The sequence below is a fragment of the Bufo gargarizans genome, chromosome 2, assembly GCF_014858855.1.
Source record: "Bufo gargarizans isolate SCDJY-AF-19 chromosome 2, ASM1485885v1, whole genome shotgun sequence".
NCBI classification, from domain to species: domain Eukaryota; kingdom Metazoa; phylum Chordata; class Amphibia; order Anura; family Bufonidae; genus Bufo; species Bufo gargarizans.
The window spans coordinates 715,257,278-715,272,481 of record NC_058081.1 but is presented as its reverse complement, the minus strand read 5'-3'; the positions used below and the strand labels follow the sequence as shown (position 1 = coordinate 715,272,481).

At 43.9% G+C, this 15,204-nt stretch overlaps 1 protein-coding gene across 3 annotated transcripts in view; it reads right to left on the bottom strand.

Annotated features, from left to right (window-relative positions):
* The window catches only part of LOC122927099 (sialic acid-binding Ig-like lectin 13), a 131,612-nt gene that overhangs the window by 61,141 nt on the left and 55,267 nt on the right, over nt 1-15,204 (bottom strand). Inside the window, exons 5-8 of one of the 3 annotated variants that reach the window (XR_006387755.1) lie at nt 10,413-10,715; nt 5,332-5,425; nt 3,880-4,003; nt 2,894-2,924 (exon numbers count right to left, since the gene is read on the bottom strand). Coding sequence is in view for 2 of the 3 variants with exons in the window: in XM_044278680.1 (XP_044134615.1) it covers nt 2,894-2,927; nt 5,332-5,425; nt 10,413-10,715 (431 nt within the window). In the remaining variant the exon portion in view is untranslated. Of the gene's footprint in view, nt 1-2,893; nt 2,928-3,879; nt 4,004-5,331; nt 5,426-10,412; nt 10,716-15,204 lie in introns of all 3 variants that reach the window. The other 2 variants (XM_044278680.1, XM_044278681.1) reach the window with 2 other exon arrangements.

Here is a 15,204-nt window from a genome sequence, read left to right as displayed (position 1 = left end):
GAGACATGCATATACAGTACTCTTGCTAGAAACCTATATTGTTGAGCAACACTGGTAAGTATACAAGGTTCTTTCTCTCTCTTTTTAAATGAATCACAAAATAATTCGGCTTTGTGTGAATACAAAATTTAAGAGAAATTCGAAACGAATGCCAAACCGGTAAATCAGTTTGCTTATTCTTAATATATATGTATTATAATATAATTTCTGTTTATAATTATGGGATCAATCATTATGTCTTTGCTGTCCCTCTTGGTCACTTTGCTGGGTCATAAGTCCAAGGTTGTAGTAGGTATAAATTCCTACCTCTCAGTTGGAGTTCCTGAGAGTGTGTGATAAGGTGAGTTCCACACCTATTCACATGGTCCAGTACAGCACGGCGGCCATTGTTGATTTGGTGCTGTGCTGGTGGGTTGGTTTGCCAGACAGCGGGGGCGCTGTTTGACTGCTGGGTCCCGCTGCCTGCTGGGGCGGTGCTGCGGCGGCCGCCATGCAGCACTACTCCAAATTTTGAATAGGGTCCCATTCAAAGAGGCAACCTTGTCGCGGTGAGTGGGCCTATGCTTTTTGATCAAATTGCATACTAATCCCTCATGTACAGCATGCAGTATAGGGGTAGGTATACGATAAATTGCGCTGAGAAGCAGTTAGATAAAAGTATAGTATTGAGGATGTGCGATCCAGTTCTTTTTCTTATATTTTCAATGTAGTAGGTCAGAGATTTCATTTTCAGTGGACACCTGGATAGAAGACAACTGAGTGACTTGGGTGGAAGGGTGTTGTGGGCATGCTCTGTGTTATATGCAGAGGCCATTAGGCAGGGAGAAGGAGGAGATGCTGAGATAACCCTTCACATACTGCCAATGGTGTGACGCTGTGTTAGCTGACTCCAGCTGTCTGTGATGAAAGGTGATCTCTGCAGAACAGCAGGTGTCAGACTATTATGAGGCTCAGCACTAGAGTGAAAACTACAAGGCTTCAAGGATAAACATTGTATTAGAGGTGAGCTAATCGATTCTATCTAATCAAAATTGGTCCTGAATTTAATTTAATTTTTTTATTTTTTTTATTTATTAAAACCCGAATTTATTGAGATTATATTCTATCAAATTTTTCCTTAGAGAGAGAGAATTCACTGTACATTCGGGAGTTGGGTAGTATCAATGAATACATTAATCAAATTGCATGGCCATTTCGTACAAATCGGACACAAAACTAAATTTAAGAAATTCAAACTCTACCTTGTACATAAAAACATTAGTCAAATGGGTACTGCAAGTGAATATGTGCTAAGCTAGAAACAGCTCGGAAGTGCTGGATATCAAACCCCCACCCACAGGGCACACAACCCCCCGGCAGTGGCGCACTGCTACGTATTGTTTGCTTTATAAGATGTAGTGCGCTTTACAAAGCAAATACTAGTGAGCACTTCAGTTATGGAAGCGCTCACTAGTCTGCAGGAGGAGTGGGGAAAGAAGTTCGGTACTCACCCCTCCTCCCTGGTATTCTCTGGCTCAGCACTGCACTGTCCTGACTGCGTACAGCATCAGGATGTAGGTGTGCACTATTGCCTAAAGTTGTACACAGCCAGGTGCAGAGCGGGCCCTGTCTGATCTGAGGATCTGATACGGGGTACTTATTTGCGGTCTGATCTGAGGTTTAATATGGGGGTCTTATCTGAAAGATAAGGGGGTATTTTTGTACTGGCACAAACTATGAGGATAATTATGAAAACTGGGAGACTACGGGGAACATGATTACTGATATGGACATATTGGGGGCATTATTACTATTTTAGGGCACTGTGTGCCTTTAGCGCAGATAATTATTGCTATTAATGGGACTAAGGGATATGGGATAATTGATGGGGAGCACTATTACTGAGGGGAGAAGCACCCTGGCACAGTATCAGCTTACCACAATTATTTTTGGGGGACATTATGTTTAAACTATGAATGTCAGGGACACTATTTGCTGGGTGCGGTTATTTTTAGGGCACTTTCTGCCAATAATTATTGAAGGGGCACTATCTACATTGTACTAATATTTTTAAGGGGGACTGCTTCTGCAGTATAGCATTGGAGAGAACAGTGAGCACAGTATTGGGGTGTTGAGAAGGTGGGAGGATAATCAAACTCTGCAGAGACAAGAGATGGCTGAAAGAAATCATCATGGCGGTCTGTTCTGAATGGAGAAGATGAGGAAAGAGAATATCTACATCACTGGAGATGTCACTGGATGTAAGAGGTATGTGTGCTGTATTACCCTGTATGTAGACTGTAGGTAATGTTTCTAAGTATACTTTAACAGTAGTGCTGGAGGGAGGGGGTTAGGTTGAGAATTTGACATGGATGTTGCAACTCCAATTTTTGCCTCAGGCAACAGAAAGGCTAGGTGCACCCCTGCCCCTGGCCACAAAGCACCGAGGGAAGGGACCCAAGCTGAATTCTTGCAGAAGGGCCCATGAACCTTTAGCTACGCCCCTGTTTCGAGGTCAGAATACTGTATGTAGCAGTCGAGGATGCATCAGTCTACATAAGAGGCAATGGTAAAAGACAGTGATAAGGTGATAAACATTAGATTGTCTGTTTCAACCACTGAAAGCTAAAAGGGGGCTGAAGGCCCCTCCTCCCACCAACATGACCACGGTGAAGAGGAGGGTCTATGGATCAGTAGTGGAGCATGAGCACTACTGTTCTATATAACTTCATGGGCTTTGCAGAAATAGGTCTCTGCTTCATACAAACTTCTCCTCATTAAGGTTGTGAACAGGGATCGATGACAAAGGTTCCTCATTTGAACATGGAGGGTGTATTGTCACTGATACCTCCACCCCCAGGGAAGAAGCTGTGATTACCATACACCAAGATTGGGAGAATGTCCAGTCGCATACCTCATGGCTTGTCTGGCTCATCTGGGATCTTCTTCTATGAAAAAAGAAAATATGTCACAATTATCAGTTATCAGCTATTAGTTTGTAAATGAGTATATGGAACAATCTAGAAGAAAACACAATAGACCTCAGTGTACGGAAAAAATATGGACAAAGTTTGATGGTCAGCACTCCCTAAATAGCAGGAATGTTGGCAGTGCTGACCCTATGTGTGCTCCTGGGGGCAACAGAGTCTTAGTGGTGCTCCCTGGTGGTCCTTATTTAAAGGGGTTGGTCACTTTCTGGTGATTGTTTATCAATGTGTATGTAAGATGACTTTATGGTACTTACTAATATAGCCTTTTTTGAAATGATGCACCATTTTCTATATTTCAAAAGGTATGCCCTTTGGTTACAAGGTATTTTCTGCTATCCACACAGAGGTTCTGTCCATACAATGGCTGCTTAGGATAGGTCATGTTACCGGGAAAATCACCTCCGTGCAATGCCTCCTCCATTCAGATATTTGCAGCATGTTTGAATGGAGGAGACATCACATGGAGGTGATCTGCCTGATCACATGACCTTCCATCATCAGCCATTTTATGGACAGGACCTCTGTGTGGACAGCAGAAAAGACCTTGTAATATAGAAAATGGTGCAGAATTTCCACAAGGGCTATATTAGTAAGTGTCATATAGTCATCTCACAAACACATTGGTCAACAGTGACCAGAAAGTGGCCAAGCACTTTAATGCACGACAGGACTGATATAACATCAACACGAGTGACTACTACAGACAACCATTGGCCTCAGTCACTGTCCGCCGCTATCATACATGTCTATGAGGCCACTATCCTGTAGCACTGCAAGCAAAGATCAGCATGGACAACTGGAGCAGCAAATAATGCTTCGACCATTGCCACGTTTTTGGTTGATTCTGGACAACCCCTTTAGGAACTTGCACCCATACACATAACAGTAGATAGTGATAGAACAGAGTCACCTGTCAACAGTAAGCCTGTTCCTTAGTAGACGTTTGACTTGTTCGGAGCACATTCACCCATTTCACCGGGTACTTTCAGTCCCAATGGACCCTGGTGTCTTCCCAGGTATGCCTGACATCAACACTGGTCATGAGAAATGGTTATTTCCTTGCATTTAGAACATGTAAACATAAAACCAAGTTAGGCTACTTTCACATCTGCGTTTTCCTTTCCGGTTTTAAGATCCGTCAGAGGATCTCAAAACCGGAGGAAAACACTTCAGTTTTGTCCCCATTCATGTTAATGGGGACAAAACTGAACAAACCAAAACGGAGTTCACCAGAATGCATTCTGTTACTTTTGGTTGCGTTCCCATGCAGGAGTTCAGTTGCGTTTTCGAGCCGGACAGAAAACCACTGCAAGCAGCGTTTTTGTGTCCGGTTTGCTAAACTGAAAAAAACTTGATCAGGTATGAAAATCAATGTGCCTGCTGGACCCTGCTGCCGCAAGTGTGAAAGTAGTCTTACAATGACTTTCAAGCCTGATCAGTTTGGTCAGTTTTGATTTAAAGGCTACTTTCACACTTCCGTTACTGATAATACAACCGTCTACATTGGTTATGATTGTATTATCTTTAACATACCCAAGACGGATCCTTCATGAACTCCATTGAAATTTAATGGGGGACGGATCCGTTTTCTATTGTGTCAGATAGCATCAGAGTTAAACGGATCCGTCCTCATTAACTTGCATTCTCGGTCATGACAGATCCGTCTTGCTCCGCATCCCATGACGGAATGAAAACCACAGCTTGCTGCGGTTTGCTCTCCGCTATGAGAACACAACCATTTAGGAGCATTCCATTCTGTTCAGTTACGTTTTTTTCCCCATTGACAATGAAAGGGGACAAAACGGAAGAGTTTTTTTCCGGTATTGAGACCCTATGATGGATCTCAATACCGGAAAATATTAACGCTAGTGTAAAGTAGCCTTAATACAACCGGATCCCTCCGAAACTGAGCCATCAGGATGTATTAAATGGAATGGATCCTTTTAATTTAGGTTTTGAGTTTCTCTGCCTGAATTAAAAATGCAGATGTGAAAGTAGCCTAAGTCATTGGGCGCCTGATACGTTTTTAGCGGCAGACTTCTCCGGCAGGCTGTTCCAACAGATCTGTGCTGCCACTAGTGCGCGCATGCCGCCCGAAGTCCGCTCCGGCCCCAAACAAACATGCCGAGAGGCGGCCAGAATAAAACTACAACATGCTGCGCTTTTTATCCGAATCCGAAAAAAATTGTATTCCATAGAATCGTAATTTCTTCATAGTCCTTTAGGGACAATGTTTCAACAAAAAAAATAGAAAACGAAAGAAAGAGGATTTTTTATTTGGGTAGAATCGATTCGTGCCCAATTTGGATTAATCTGACCGAAATGAATTTCAGGAAATTAATTTGTAAATAATATACATTACCTCCAACAGAGGAAGACGAGCAATACAAGCAGCAGTGAGCAGATCGTACCAATCGTTGCTGGGAGGATAACCTTTCTAGAATGAGAGCCTTTATCTGTAGGCAAATGAAAAGCAGATGGAATGAATGAAGATATGAACAATACGAGGAGGACAATCAACTCTGATCACATTAAACGTATTCTAAAGAAGCCTCAGACTGCCGTCCAGAAGAGGAAAAGAGAGCTTTTCCAGGAAATTCTTGCACTTTTAATTGGTGTAAAATTAATTTGATTTTTACACACTTATATGGCGCTACTATATTCTGCAGCACTTTACAGACATTAGCATCAAGCTGTCCCCAATGGAGCTCACAATCTAAGTTCCCTATCAGTAAGTCTTTGGAGTGAGGAAGGAAACCCACACAAACATGGGGAGAACATACAGACTCCATGCAGATGTTGTCCTTGGTCAGATTCAAACCTAGGACCCCAGCGCTGCAGTTCTAACCACTGAGCCACTGTGCTGCCTGAATTTTAACTTTACACCACAGACACATTTTGGACCCAAGTCCACCCTGCCGTACAGTGGACCCTGGTGAATATCTGCAACACACAGGCCGCAGGGGTACAACTTGTGAGGTGACTGTGGACCAAGGAATCGTGGAAGCTAGTTCTCACAGTTTTGACGCTCCCTGGACCGGGCTGCAGTGAAGGGGAGAACAGCACCAAATCTCCGGGGCACACTCTTCTACAGGGGACACCGGCCAGGTGGTGATTGAGGTGCCCTTGATGGTGACTGGAGCTGCTGGGCCCCTGAAGTGAGTAAAATTGTGATGCCAGCACCTTGGTGGTGCAAAATGATGAGGGTAGTTGGTGTGGAAATGAGGAAGAAGACAGTAGTGAACTCCAACCAGGAACTTTACTGTTTTTAACAGCAATTGACATCCGACAATAAACAGTCTTATATGCAGGTTGAGGGTGGTATGCTGTAAATCCAGGAACAGGCTGTATGGTGGCTAGAACTTCAGGCTGTGTAGAGAGATAGGTGCTTTTTCGATATGCAGCTTCTTGCCCGATCCCGACCTCAGTAAACGGTGGCTTCTGACCCTACTGTTCTACTTCAGTGTAACAAACAGATGAAAATGAGAAGATGAAAAGTTTTCCACCTACCTGTGTGGTGGGAGGGAGAAGGAGGTGACGTAATTTAGGGCAGAGAGTGAATCGTATTCTCATGAATGGAACGGTGGAGGAAAGAGATGGGTGTGTCCACTATTAGTAACAGGATAGGTGGACGTGGAACATGTGATCCCTCGCTGGTGTGTAGGATTGAAAGTGAGTAACCTTATGAATGGAGCGGCGGAGGAATGAGATGTACTAGTAACAACAGGATTGGTGGAAGTGGAACAGGTGATCCTTTGCTGATGTGTAGGACTGAAAGCGACTATTGAATAGTAAAGAAAAGGAATGAAGGAATTAGAATGAAGTATTGGCCGAAATTATGGGTGGAAGAAGTGCATTTGAACTGCGGTAGAAATTGATAATTTTTATTGAAAGAAGGTGCAGGTTGAGGTGGAGGGGGTGGGTATTTAATGACGTTGTTCGGTGTTGGGAGATACGCCCCTGATGAAGCTTTGGCGAAAAACCCGGGTCGGGCAGGATTATCGGGTTGAGAGGATATATATGCTGTTTGTCAACCTACTCTTGTGAGTATTTTAAAGGAATTTTATGCAAAGGTGAATAGCGGTCTTGCACTATTGGAGTTTTTATGCTCTAGCAGATTACAAACGAAACAAGAAAATCAGGGAAAGTTGAGTGAAAAGTGTAATTTGATGTGCCCAACTCCTACCTGCCCCTGTGAGTACAACAGCTGTAGCGCATGTGAGGGGTCTATACAGAACTTCACTATTAGTACGCTTCCCTCCGCAGGAGCTGTAGTGGGAGGAGGATTTTTGGAATTTGGTGTTCGTTCGATACCTATACAGCCGGATGATTCGAGATTAAGAAGATTGATTAGTGGAGAGTCGCGCGGTCCCGAATATATCGCAAGATAAACTCTCTGTACTTGTAGTAAATGACGGTGAGGCTGCCGGAAGCTATACTGAAAGCCTAGGAAAATGGCTAGTGCCCTCCTTTGATTTAGCATCCAAAATATTAATATTCTTTCAATGGTCACCCCGGAAGGATGCACTGTAGAAGCAGGTCTACCTCTGCTTATTCTTGGCTTGGTAACTGGGATGGGTCTTGGCTCCTCCGGGATGTGAAGCCCAAGAGAGGGCTGAGAGGAGAGGGAACCCTCTCTCCCCCTGCTCCTCACTCCACTACTCCCCCAACTTTCTCTCTCTAACTAGGCCTGACCTGTACTATATGTACTATGGTGCTAGCCCCATCTAGTGGTAGAATGTGTGAATTACACCTATCAGCCTGTTAACAGGGATTTTACATATGGGTGCAATACAGCATGATATAACATATAATATAACAACTTTGAAGTACCTACGTACACGAGTAGGACACTGCATATCCCTTATGATAATTTCACATTAGCATGTCCAGTGCAGAAAACACTCTCCATGTGAGTTCCTCTTATGGACACTGCTCCTTTCACAGGACCGCGCAGCATTATAATGATCTATAATGCTGTGTGTCTCTGCCAGAGCTTGCACCTACTGAATCGCACTGACATAGTGCAGTCCTGTGAAAGGAGCACCGTCCATACCAGGAAATCAGGCTCCCGCTAGGAGCACGTTTTACACACTGAACATGCTCGTCTGAAAAATCCCTTATCCCAGTGGTATTACAAGGAAGTTCGCAGAAGTCGCAATTGCAACTGGGCCCCTAAGCCAGGGGGCACCACCAATTCTGAAATAGATGCTGCGGTGAGACATAGGAGCGACGTCTCCACACATTATAAATGGGGACCACATACTGGGACATCCGTTCTACTGGGGGTACTAAAAGTGGGTAGTTTTTCTATTGACACATATTATAAGGAAGCATTTTTTGTACTGGCACATAGGAGGCATTTTTGTACTTAGCGCACATTATAAGGGATCATTTTTGTACTGGCACACATTCAAAGGGTGTCCACATTTGTTCTACAGGGGGCACTAAAAGGGATTTTTTTGGACTGGCACATGTTATAAGGGAGCATTTTTGGACTGGCACACATTGCAAAGGGGAATTCTTTTACTGGCAAACATTATAAGGGGTCATGTTTTGTACTGGCACACATTATAAGGTGGGATTTTTGTGCACAGGCACACATTATAGGGGGAATTATTTCTACTGGGGGCACTATGGGGGCATTATTACTTCAGGGGGAAAAATGAGGGACATTATTACTATTGGGTCCACTGTTACCACATAGTGCACTCTGGCAGAGAATTATTACTATTGGTCGGACTTTTGGGAGTACCGTTACATTGGGAGGCACAGTATCAGCTTAGCACAATTATTTTTAGAGGACACTATGTTTACAGCACTATAAGTTTCATGGGCACTATTTGCTGGGCGCAGTTACTTCTTATTGAAGGGGAACTATCTGTATGGTAATAGCATTTTCAGGGGCATCTGTTTCTGCAGTATAGTATTGGGCAGCACAGCGGGCTCAGTATTAGAGGTGGCAGGATTAGGTGTTCAGAAGGCCGGAAAGAGGATGGAAAAGTAGGAGACTAAGATGTCTGTTTGTCAAACTCTGCAGAGACAAGAGATGGCTGAACGGAATCATCATGGTGGTCTGGTCTGAATGGAGAAGAGAAGATAAAGAAAGAGAACGTCTACTTCAGAGGAGACATCAGTGGATGTAAGAGGTACAGTATGTGGCGCGGTTTTCCACTGTTTGTTTTGTAGCTTTGCATGTAATGTTTTCCAAGTATGTATTTAACAGTAGGGCTGGAGGGAAGGGGTTAGGTTAAGAAATTGGCATGGGGTGGGGGCAGTTTTTGCCTCAGGCAGCAGTAAGGCTAGGTGGAGATGGAGGCAGGGAGTCCCTCAGATTCCCTTGTGCAAATGGCCAGATGCATGCTGAGTTTCTTGCATAGTGACAACCTCATTATCACCATTTGGCATAGGGATGACTACTAGCTCTCCACGATGTTAAAACCTCGCTACCGGGTCAAAATGGTGGCCTTTTTTCCCTCTTCTGAGTGGGAAGATAAACACAACTACTATCGAGACATCCTATGTAGTCGGTTAGTTGCTTCCTATGTGTGGCTCCACCCGTCATCACGAAGGTCTGGCTGGGGGAATCCTTTGTGCTCATGCTCTACTACCATGACTGATGGAGAGGGGTGGATGGCAGGAGTAACATGAGCTCCATCAGCAGCAACGTAAATCTTGAGTCTCTAATGAGCACTTTTTTTCACCTGCCTACTGAAGAAACCTGCCAGCAGCAGGACATGGTGCAGAACCTGAACCAGCAGGTGGTGGCATACTTGGAGTGCACCCTGTCACCCCAGAGAGTTCTTACTGCTTATGGTAACAAGGGAAACAGATGTGTCCACCCTTACATTAGCTTGAATTTGATTAAGGAGTCATTTTGCATGAAACAAAGTCAACAGAATATTTTAAAAATCTCGCACAATTAACAGGCTGCAATGCATAATGCAACCACTAGGCGGCCACACATCAACACATATAGGAAAGACATCTCCTGACACAAAATCACAAACCCATGTTTTTCTTTTTAAAAGCTGGTAGTCTCATGCAGTGTCGGACTGGGTTTTCTTGGGCTCAACAGAAGAAATTATTCTTGAGGTCCAACCCCTATATCATAAATACAGTCTAATAGCATTTAAAGAATACACCCTTATAATAGGCGATTGGCTCTAATGTCTGTCCTTCTTAGTTTTTTCTCCTGGATCTTTAGGGCTTACTATGATATCAAAGCCTGGGTCCTCGGAAGGACCCTCTAGTACTCCGGTGGACCAGTCTTACCTTGATTCTTACATCACATTTCTTGGGATATGTTGAGTCAAGAGGTGAGGTAATACTGCATTGTGACTAATGTAAAATATACAAATTTCTCTGTTTGTTCCTACAGGTTGTATACGTAACATAGTACAGATACCATATTTGCATATAGGTGATGGGTTGTATACATACCTGGTATAGACATCTGGTTGTATATACTGCATGTAGCAGATTGTATACAGGTAACAGGTTGTATCTCTGTCGCGGCTGATTTTCCTCTACCCAGATGATTTCTTACAGCGCAGGAATAGGGCTCCATGTTCCTGGTCACATTCCTCACTGTGATCTTCTGTCCTCTGTCTGGTAATTTGGTTTTCCCTTTGTACCATTCATAATCATCTACCTCGGGCTTGGAGAAGCTTTTACACTGTAAAGTCACATCACCTCCTTCCATCACTTCCTCCATCACGATGACGGACACATTTTTTGGGGGATCTGTGCAATTAAATGAAAGGTGCTATGACTTACTGTATATCAATCCTGCATATGGCGAACAGTAACAAATCAACATGAGTGATGCTAGGGTTGCTACAGCCCCACATTTGGTTTGTTAGATATCTAGTAGAGTTCAAAAATAGCAGCAAATTAAAAAATAACTAAAAAAATAAAGTGAAAAATCATTATAATAACTTTTATTTCTATAAATTCAAATGCACCGGAGATACGACACATTCAATTCCAAATTACACAATGTATCCAGTGTGCGTTAATCCGTTATTGACAGTAATAGTGAAATATTTGGCCGTTAAAAAACAGCAGCTCCTGCATTTTTCTGTAAAAACTCAAACATGTAATGTATAAACTGAAAAAAATGTTTGAGATAACCATTGTTTTTGAGAACTGCTTGGCATCTGTGCTGCAGGTCTTCGAACAACTTCTAGCCCCTTTAAGCAGGTATTTCAGTCCAGGATGATTGGACTACAATCCCCAGTTCCTCTGCATTTTTGGGCTTTGTCTCATAAACCACATTTTTTATGTCTCTCTACGGGTTTTCTACGGGATAGGGGTCATCAGATTTTGCTGGCTGCTCTATTACCTCAATCCTATTTATCTGTAATTAAGATGTTTATTTTCTGCTGGGTTTCTGGTAGTAAAGGACGAACATCGGCCAACGCGTGTTCGCGATCAAATGTTCACGAATTGCGCGTTCGCCGGTGGGTTGACTTTAATGGTAGGCGAACCTTAAAAACCTTCAGGTCATATTTGCAGCCACCAAATACTTACTAGAAGTGCACAACATGGACAGTGACATACTAGAGAGGGATCATTGGCAAAAATTACCACAAAAAATGTGTATTTTAATCAGGGGCCATTTTTATGCATCTTAAAGGGAAACTGTCAAAAATGTGCCCTGCTGGAGCCTAGAAAAATTTTATTTTAGGCCACGGGAGTACAGGCCCCAACAATTAGGCATTCACCTGACAGAAAAAAAAAATTTGTGTCACAATGTGGTCCGCCGTGACGTGGTTTGTGCCCCCTCTCAGGCGGTATCGTCCCCCTGTGGGTATTCAGGTCTGCTGCACCCTTGCATTCTGGCTGCAGCGTTCCGTGCTTGCTGGTTGCTAGGGGAAATGCCCTGTATCGTAGCTTCATTCCTGCAGTTTCTTGTTTACCCCTGACTTGATTAGGTACCTCCCTGCTTGGTTCTGATGGGGTTAATCTCCCTCTTCAGTTCCTGGGTGTGTCCTTTCAGGTGTGCTCGTTAAGCTGCTACTTCTATCTTTGGGCGTGGAGGTTCAGGGCTCAGTCTGCATAGCTTGTGGTTAGTTCGGTTAATTCAGTCTGTTCCTGTTCTTGTGTGCATTCTGGGGGTCAGTACTGTTAATTCAGGCTGTCCAGTACACTGCTATGTTTCTGCTCTTCCTGTCCATGCCACGCCATGCCATGCCTTGAGGGTGTCTGTACCCTGCTGTGTCTTTGTTCATGTCTGTCCTTGTCCATGCCCGGTGGTTGTCATGCCCTTTTGTCTCTGTCATGTCTGTCTATGTTTTGCTTTGCCAGGTTTTGCCTTTGCCTTTGTCCTGCCATCTCTGTCTCGGTATGGGCTGCCTGGTTCTGCATTGTTGTCTTCTGTTCCATTCCATGTCTTGTACCTCACTTTGCCTGTTCATGTTTCTATGCTATGTTCATGTCATGATGGCTGCTCTCCTAGTCGGCTCCAGTTGGCTCAAGGTTCACCTTCGGTAGAGGGTTCCATGTGTTCCCCGGAGGGGGAATGCCCTTTCTTTGCGATGCCATGTCTACACCTTGCTCGCAATGCATCCTGGAGGTACCCCCAGCACCACCAGCACGTGACATTGTGATTATTTGCCTGGAGGTACATTAGGCGGTCACTGGATAAAATTTTTACTGTAGGCTACTGGAGTACAGACAAATCACAAAAATAATGGGCTTAAATGGGAGGAAATGGTCAAAAACCCCAAACACTGTAGCGTGTTTATAACCGAGGGAGCAATTTCTCTGCATGGGATCCATGGCTAGCAGCAATCCCCAGCAAAAATGCCTACAATGGAGGATATCGGCAGTGGACCATGTGCACGACCAGCCTGAGGGATTAGCCAGTATTGTCAGTTGCATATCATTGTGGTGCACCTTTTGCAGTGATTTATGCACTGGAGTGCAGGCCCCAAAAATTAGCAATTCACCTGACAGAAAATAACTTGTGATGATGTGGCTGGAGGTAAATTAGGCGGTCACTTGATAAAAATTTTACTGTAGGCCACTGGAGTAGAGGCGCCAAAAATTAGGCATTCACCTGACAGAAAAGGCCTTTTACGCCGCTGTATATACATAAGACAAGGAAAATTATTTGTTCTGGGTGGTGGCAGATATGTGTGGGCTGAGGAAATTCAATTACACGTGGTCATCACAGGTGTTGATTCCCCCTGAGATTCATGTCTCATTCATTTTTAGAAGTGTGATGTAGTCCACACTGTCGTGAGCTAGGCGAGTGCGCTTATCAGCCACAATCTTCCCTGCTGCGCTGAATATCCTTTCGGACAGGACACTTGACGATGGGCAATCCAAGAGTTCCATGGCAAATTGTGCCAACTCTGGCCAATGGTGAAACCTGCACACCCAGTAGTCCAGGGGTTCCTCGCTTCTCAGAGCGTCCACATCGGCCGTTAAACCGATGTAGTTGGACAACTGTCGGTCTAGGCGTTCACTGAGGCTGGGTCGATGGGTTGGATGTAAGAATGATCTCATATTCAAAGTGACCAACACATTTTCAAATCGCCCTCTTCTTGCAGGCGCGGTAGGATTGGAACCAGCACCTGTTTTGCTGTTGGAGGAATTCCTCTGCCAGCACCCGCAACAGCAGAATGCAACATCTCTCGCAGCAAGGCCTGGAAATACTGCATTCTGACAGCCCTCTGTGAGGCTGGTAACATGTCCGCCGTTTTGTGTTTGTACCTGGGATCTAAGTACGTTGCCACCCAGTACTGGTCCTTGCCCTTTATTCTTTTTATACGTGGGTCCCTCTTCAAACACTTGAGCATGAAGGCCCACAATTGCACTAAATTAGAAGCGGTGGAGCGAGTGAAATTATGTCAACCTGTGTGCAATCTAAGTGTCACATGATCTGTCATTACATATACACACCTTTTTTGAAAGGCCCCAGAGGCTGCATAAGTATTTTGTTGAAGCATGTATATCAAACCCTTTAATCAGTATTTTGTGGAAGCAGGTTTATCAAACCTCTCAATCAGTATTTTGTGGAAGCAGGTATATTGCAGCCCTCAATCACTATTTTGTGGAAGTAGGTATATCGCAGCCCTCAATAAGTATTTTGTTGAAGCAGGTATATCAAACCCCTTAATCAGTATTTTGTGGAAGCAGGTATATCACAGGCCTCAATCAGTATTTTGTGGAAGCAGGTATGTCGCAGCCCTCAATCATTATTTGTGGAAGCAGGTATATTAAACCCCTTAATCAGTATTTTGTGGAAACAGGTATGTTGCAGTCCTCAATCTGTATTTTGTGAAAACAGGTACATCAAACCCCTTAACCACCTCCCATCTGCCCATAGGATATAAACGTCCGGGAGGTGGATCTCTATTTCTGAATGGACGTTTTAAAACGTCAGTTCAGAAACTGCAGCTGCACGCTAATTGTGCAGCTGCTGATCGGGTTGCCCGCTGTCAGTGACAGCAGGGCAACCCTAAGAGAAGGCAGGGACAGTGCCCAGGTGTCCCTGCTTTCTAGATCCCTGCATACACAGCGCTCGCCGAGCGCTGTGTGTACAGAGTAGGAAGCGCTATGCGCTTCCTGTTCCGGCCCGGCGGTCATGTGACCGCCGGGACCGGAGAGTGCAGGAGCTGTGTGAGGTCTTTCACAGACCTCGATCAGCCCTGCACTGAGGCTGTACAGCACTGTATTGCGCTGTACAGCCTCTCTGGGGGGTGTATTTTTCCTGTAACTGGGGCTACTATGTCAGCCCCACTTACAGGAGAAATCAACAGTGAAAAAGAAAAAGTGAATTAAATGTCCCCCAGAGGTCTTGTATGACCTTATGGGGGACGAAAAGTGTAAAATAAAAAAATAAAGCGTTGAACAAATAAAATAAAAAAAAGGTTTCACATGTAAAAAAAATTCCCCAAGTAAGGAATAAAAAAAAAAAATTTTAAATAGAAAAAATAAAAGAAAATAGACATATTTGGTATTGCTGCGTCCGTACAAACTAGCTCTATAAAAATATCACATGACCTAACCCCTCGGGTGAACACCGTAAAAAAAAAAAAAAAACAGTACAGAACATGGAGACACTAAAACAGCATTTTTGGGGTTTCAAAAATGCTATTATTGTGTTAAAGTGAAACAAATAAAAAAAGTATACATATTAGGTATTGCCGCGTCCGTAAAAACCAGCTCTATAAAAATATCACATGACATAACCCCTCGAGTGAACACCGTAAAAAAAAAA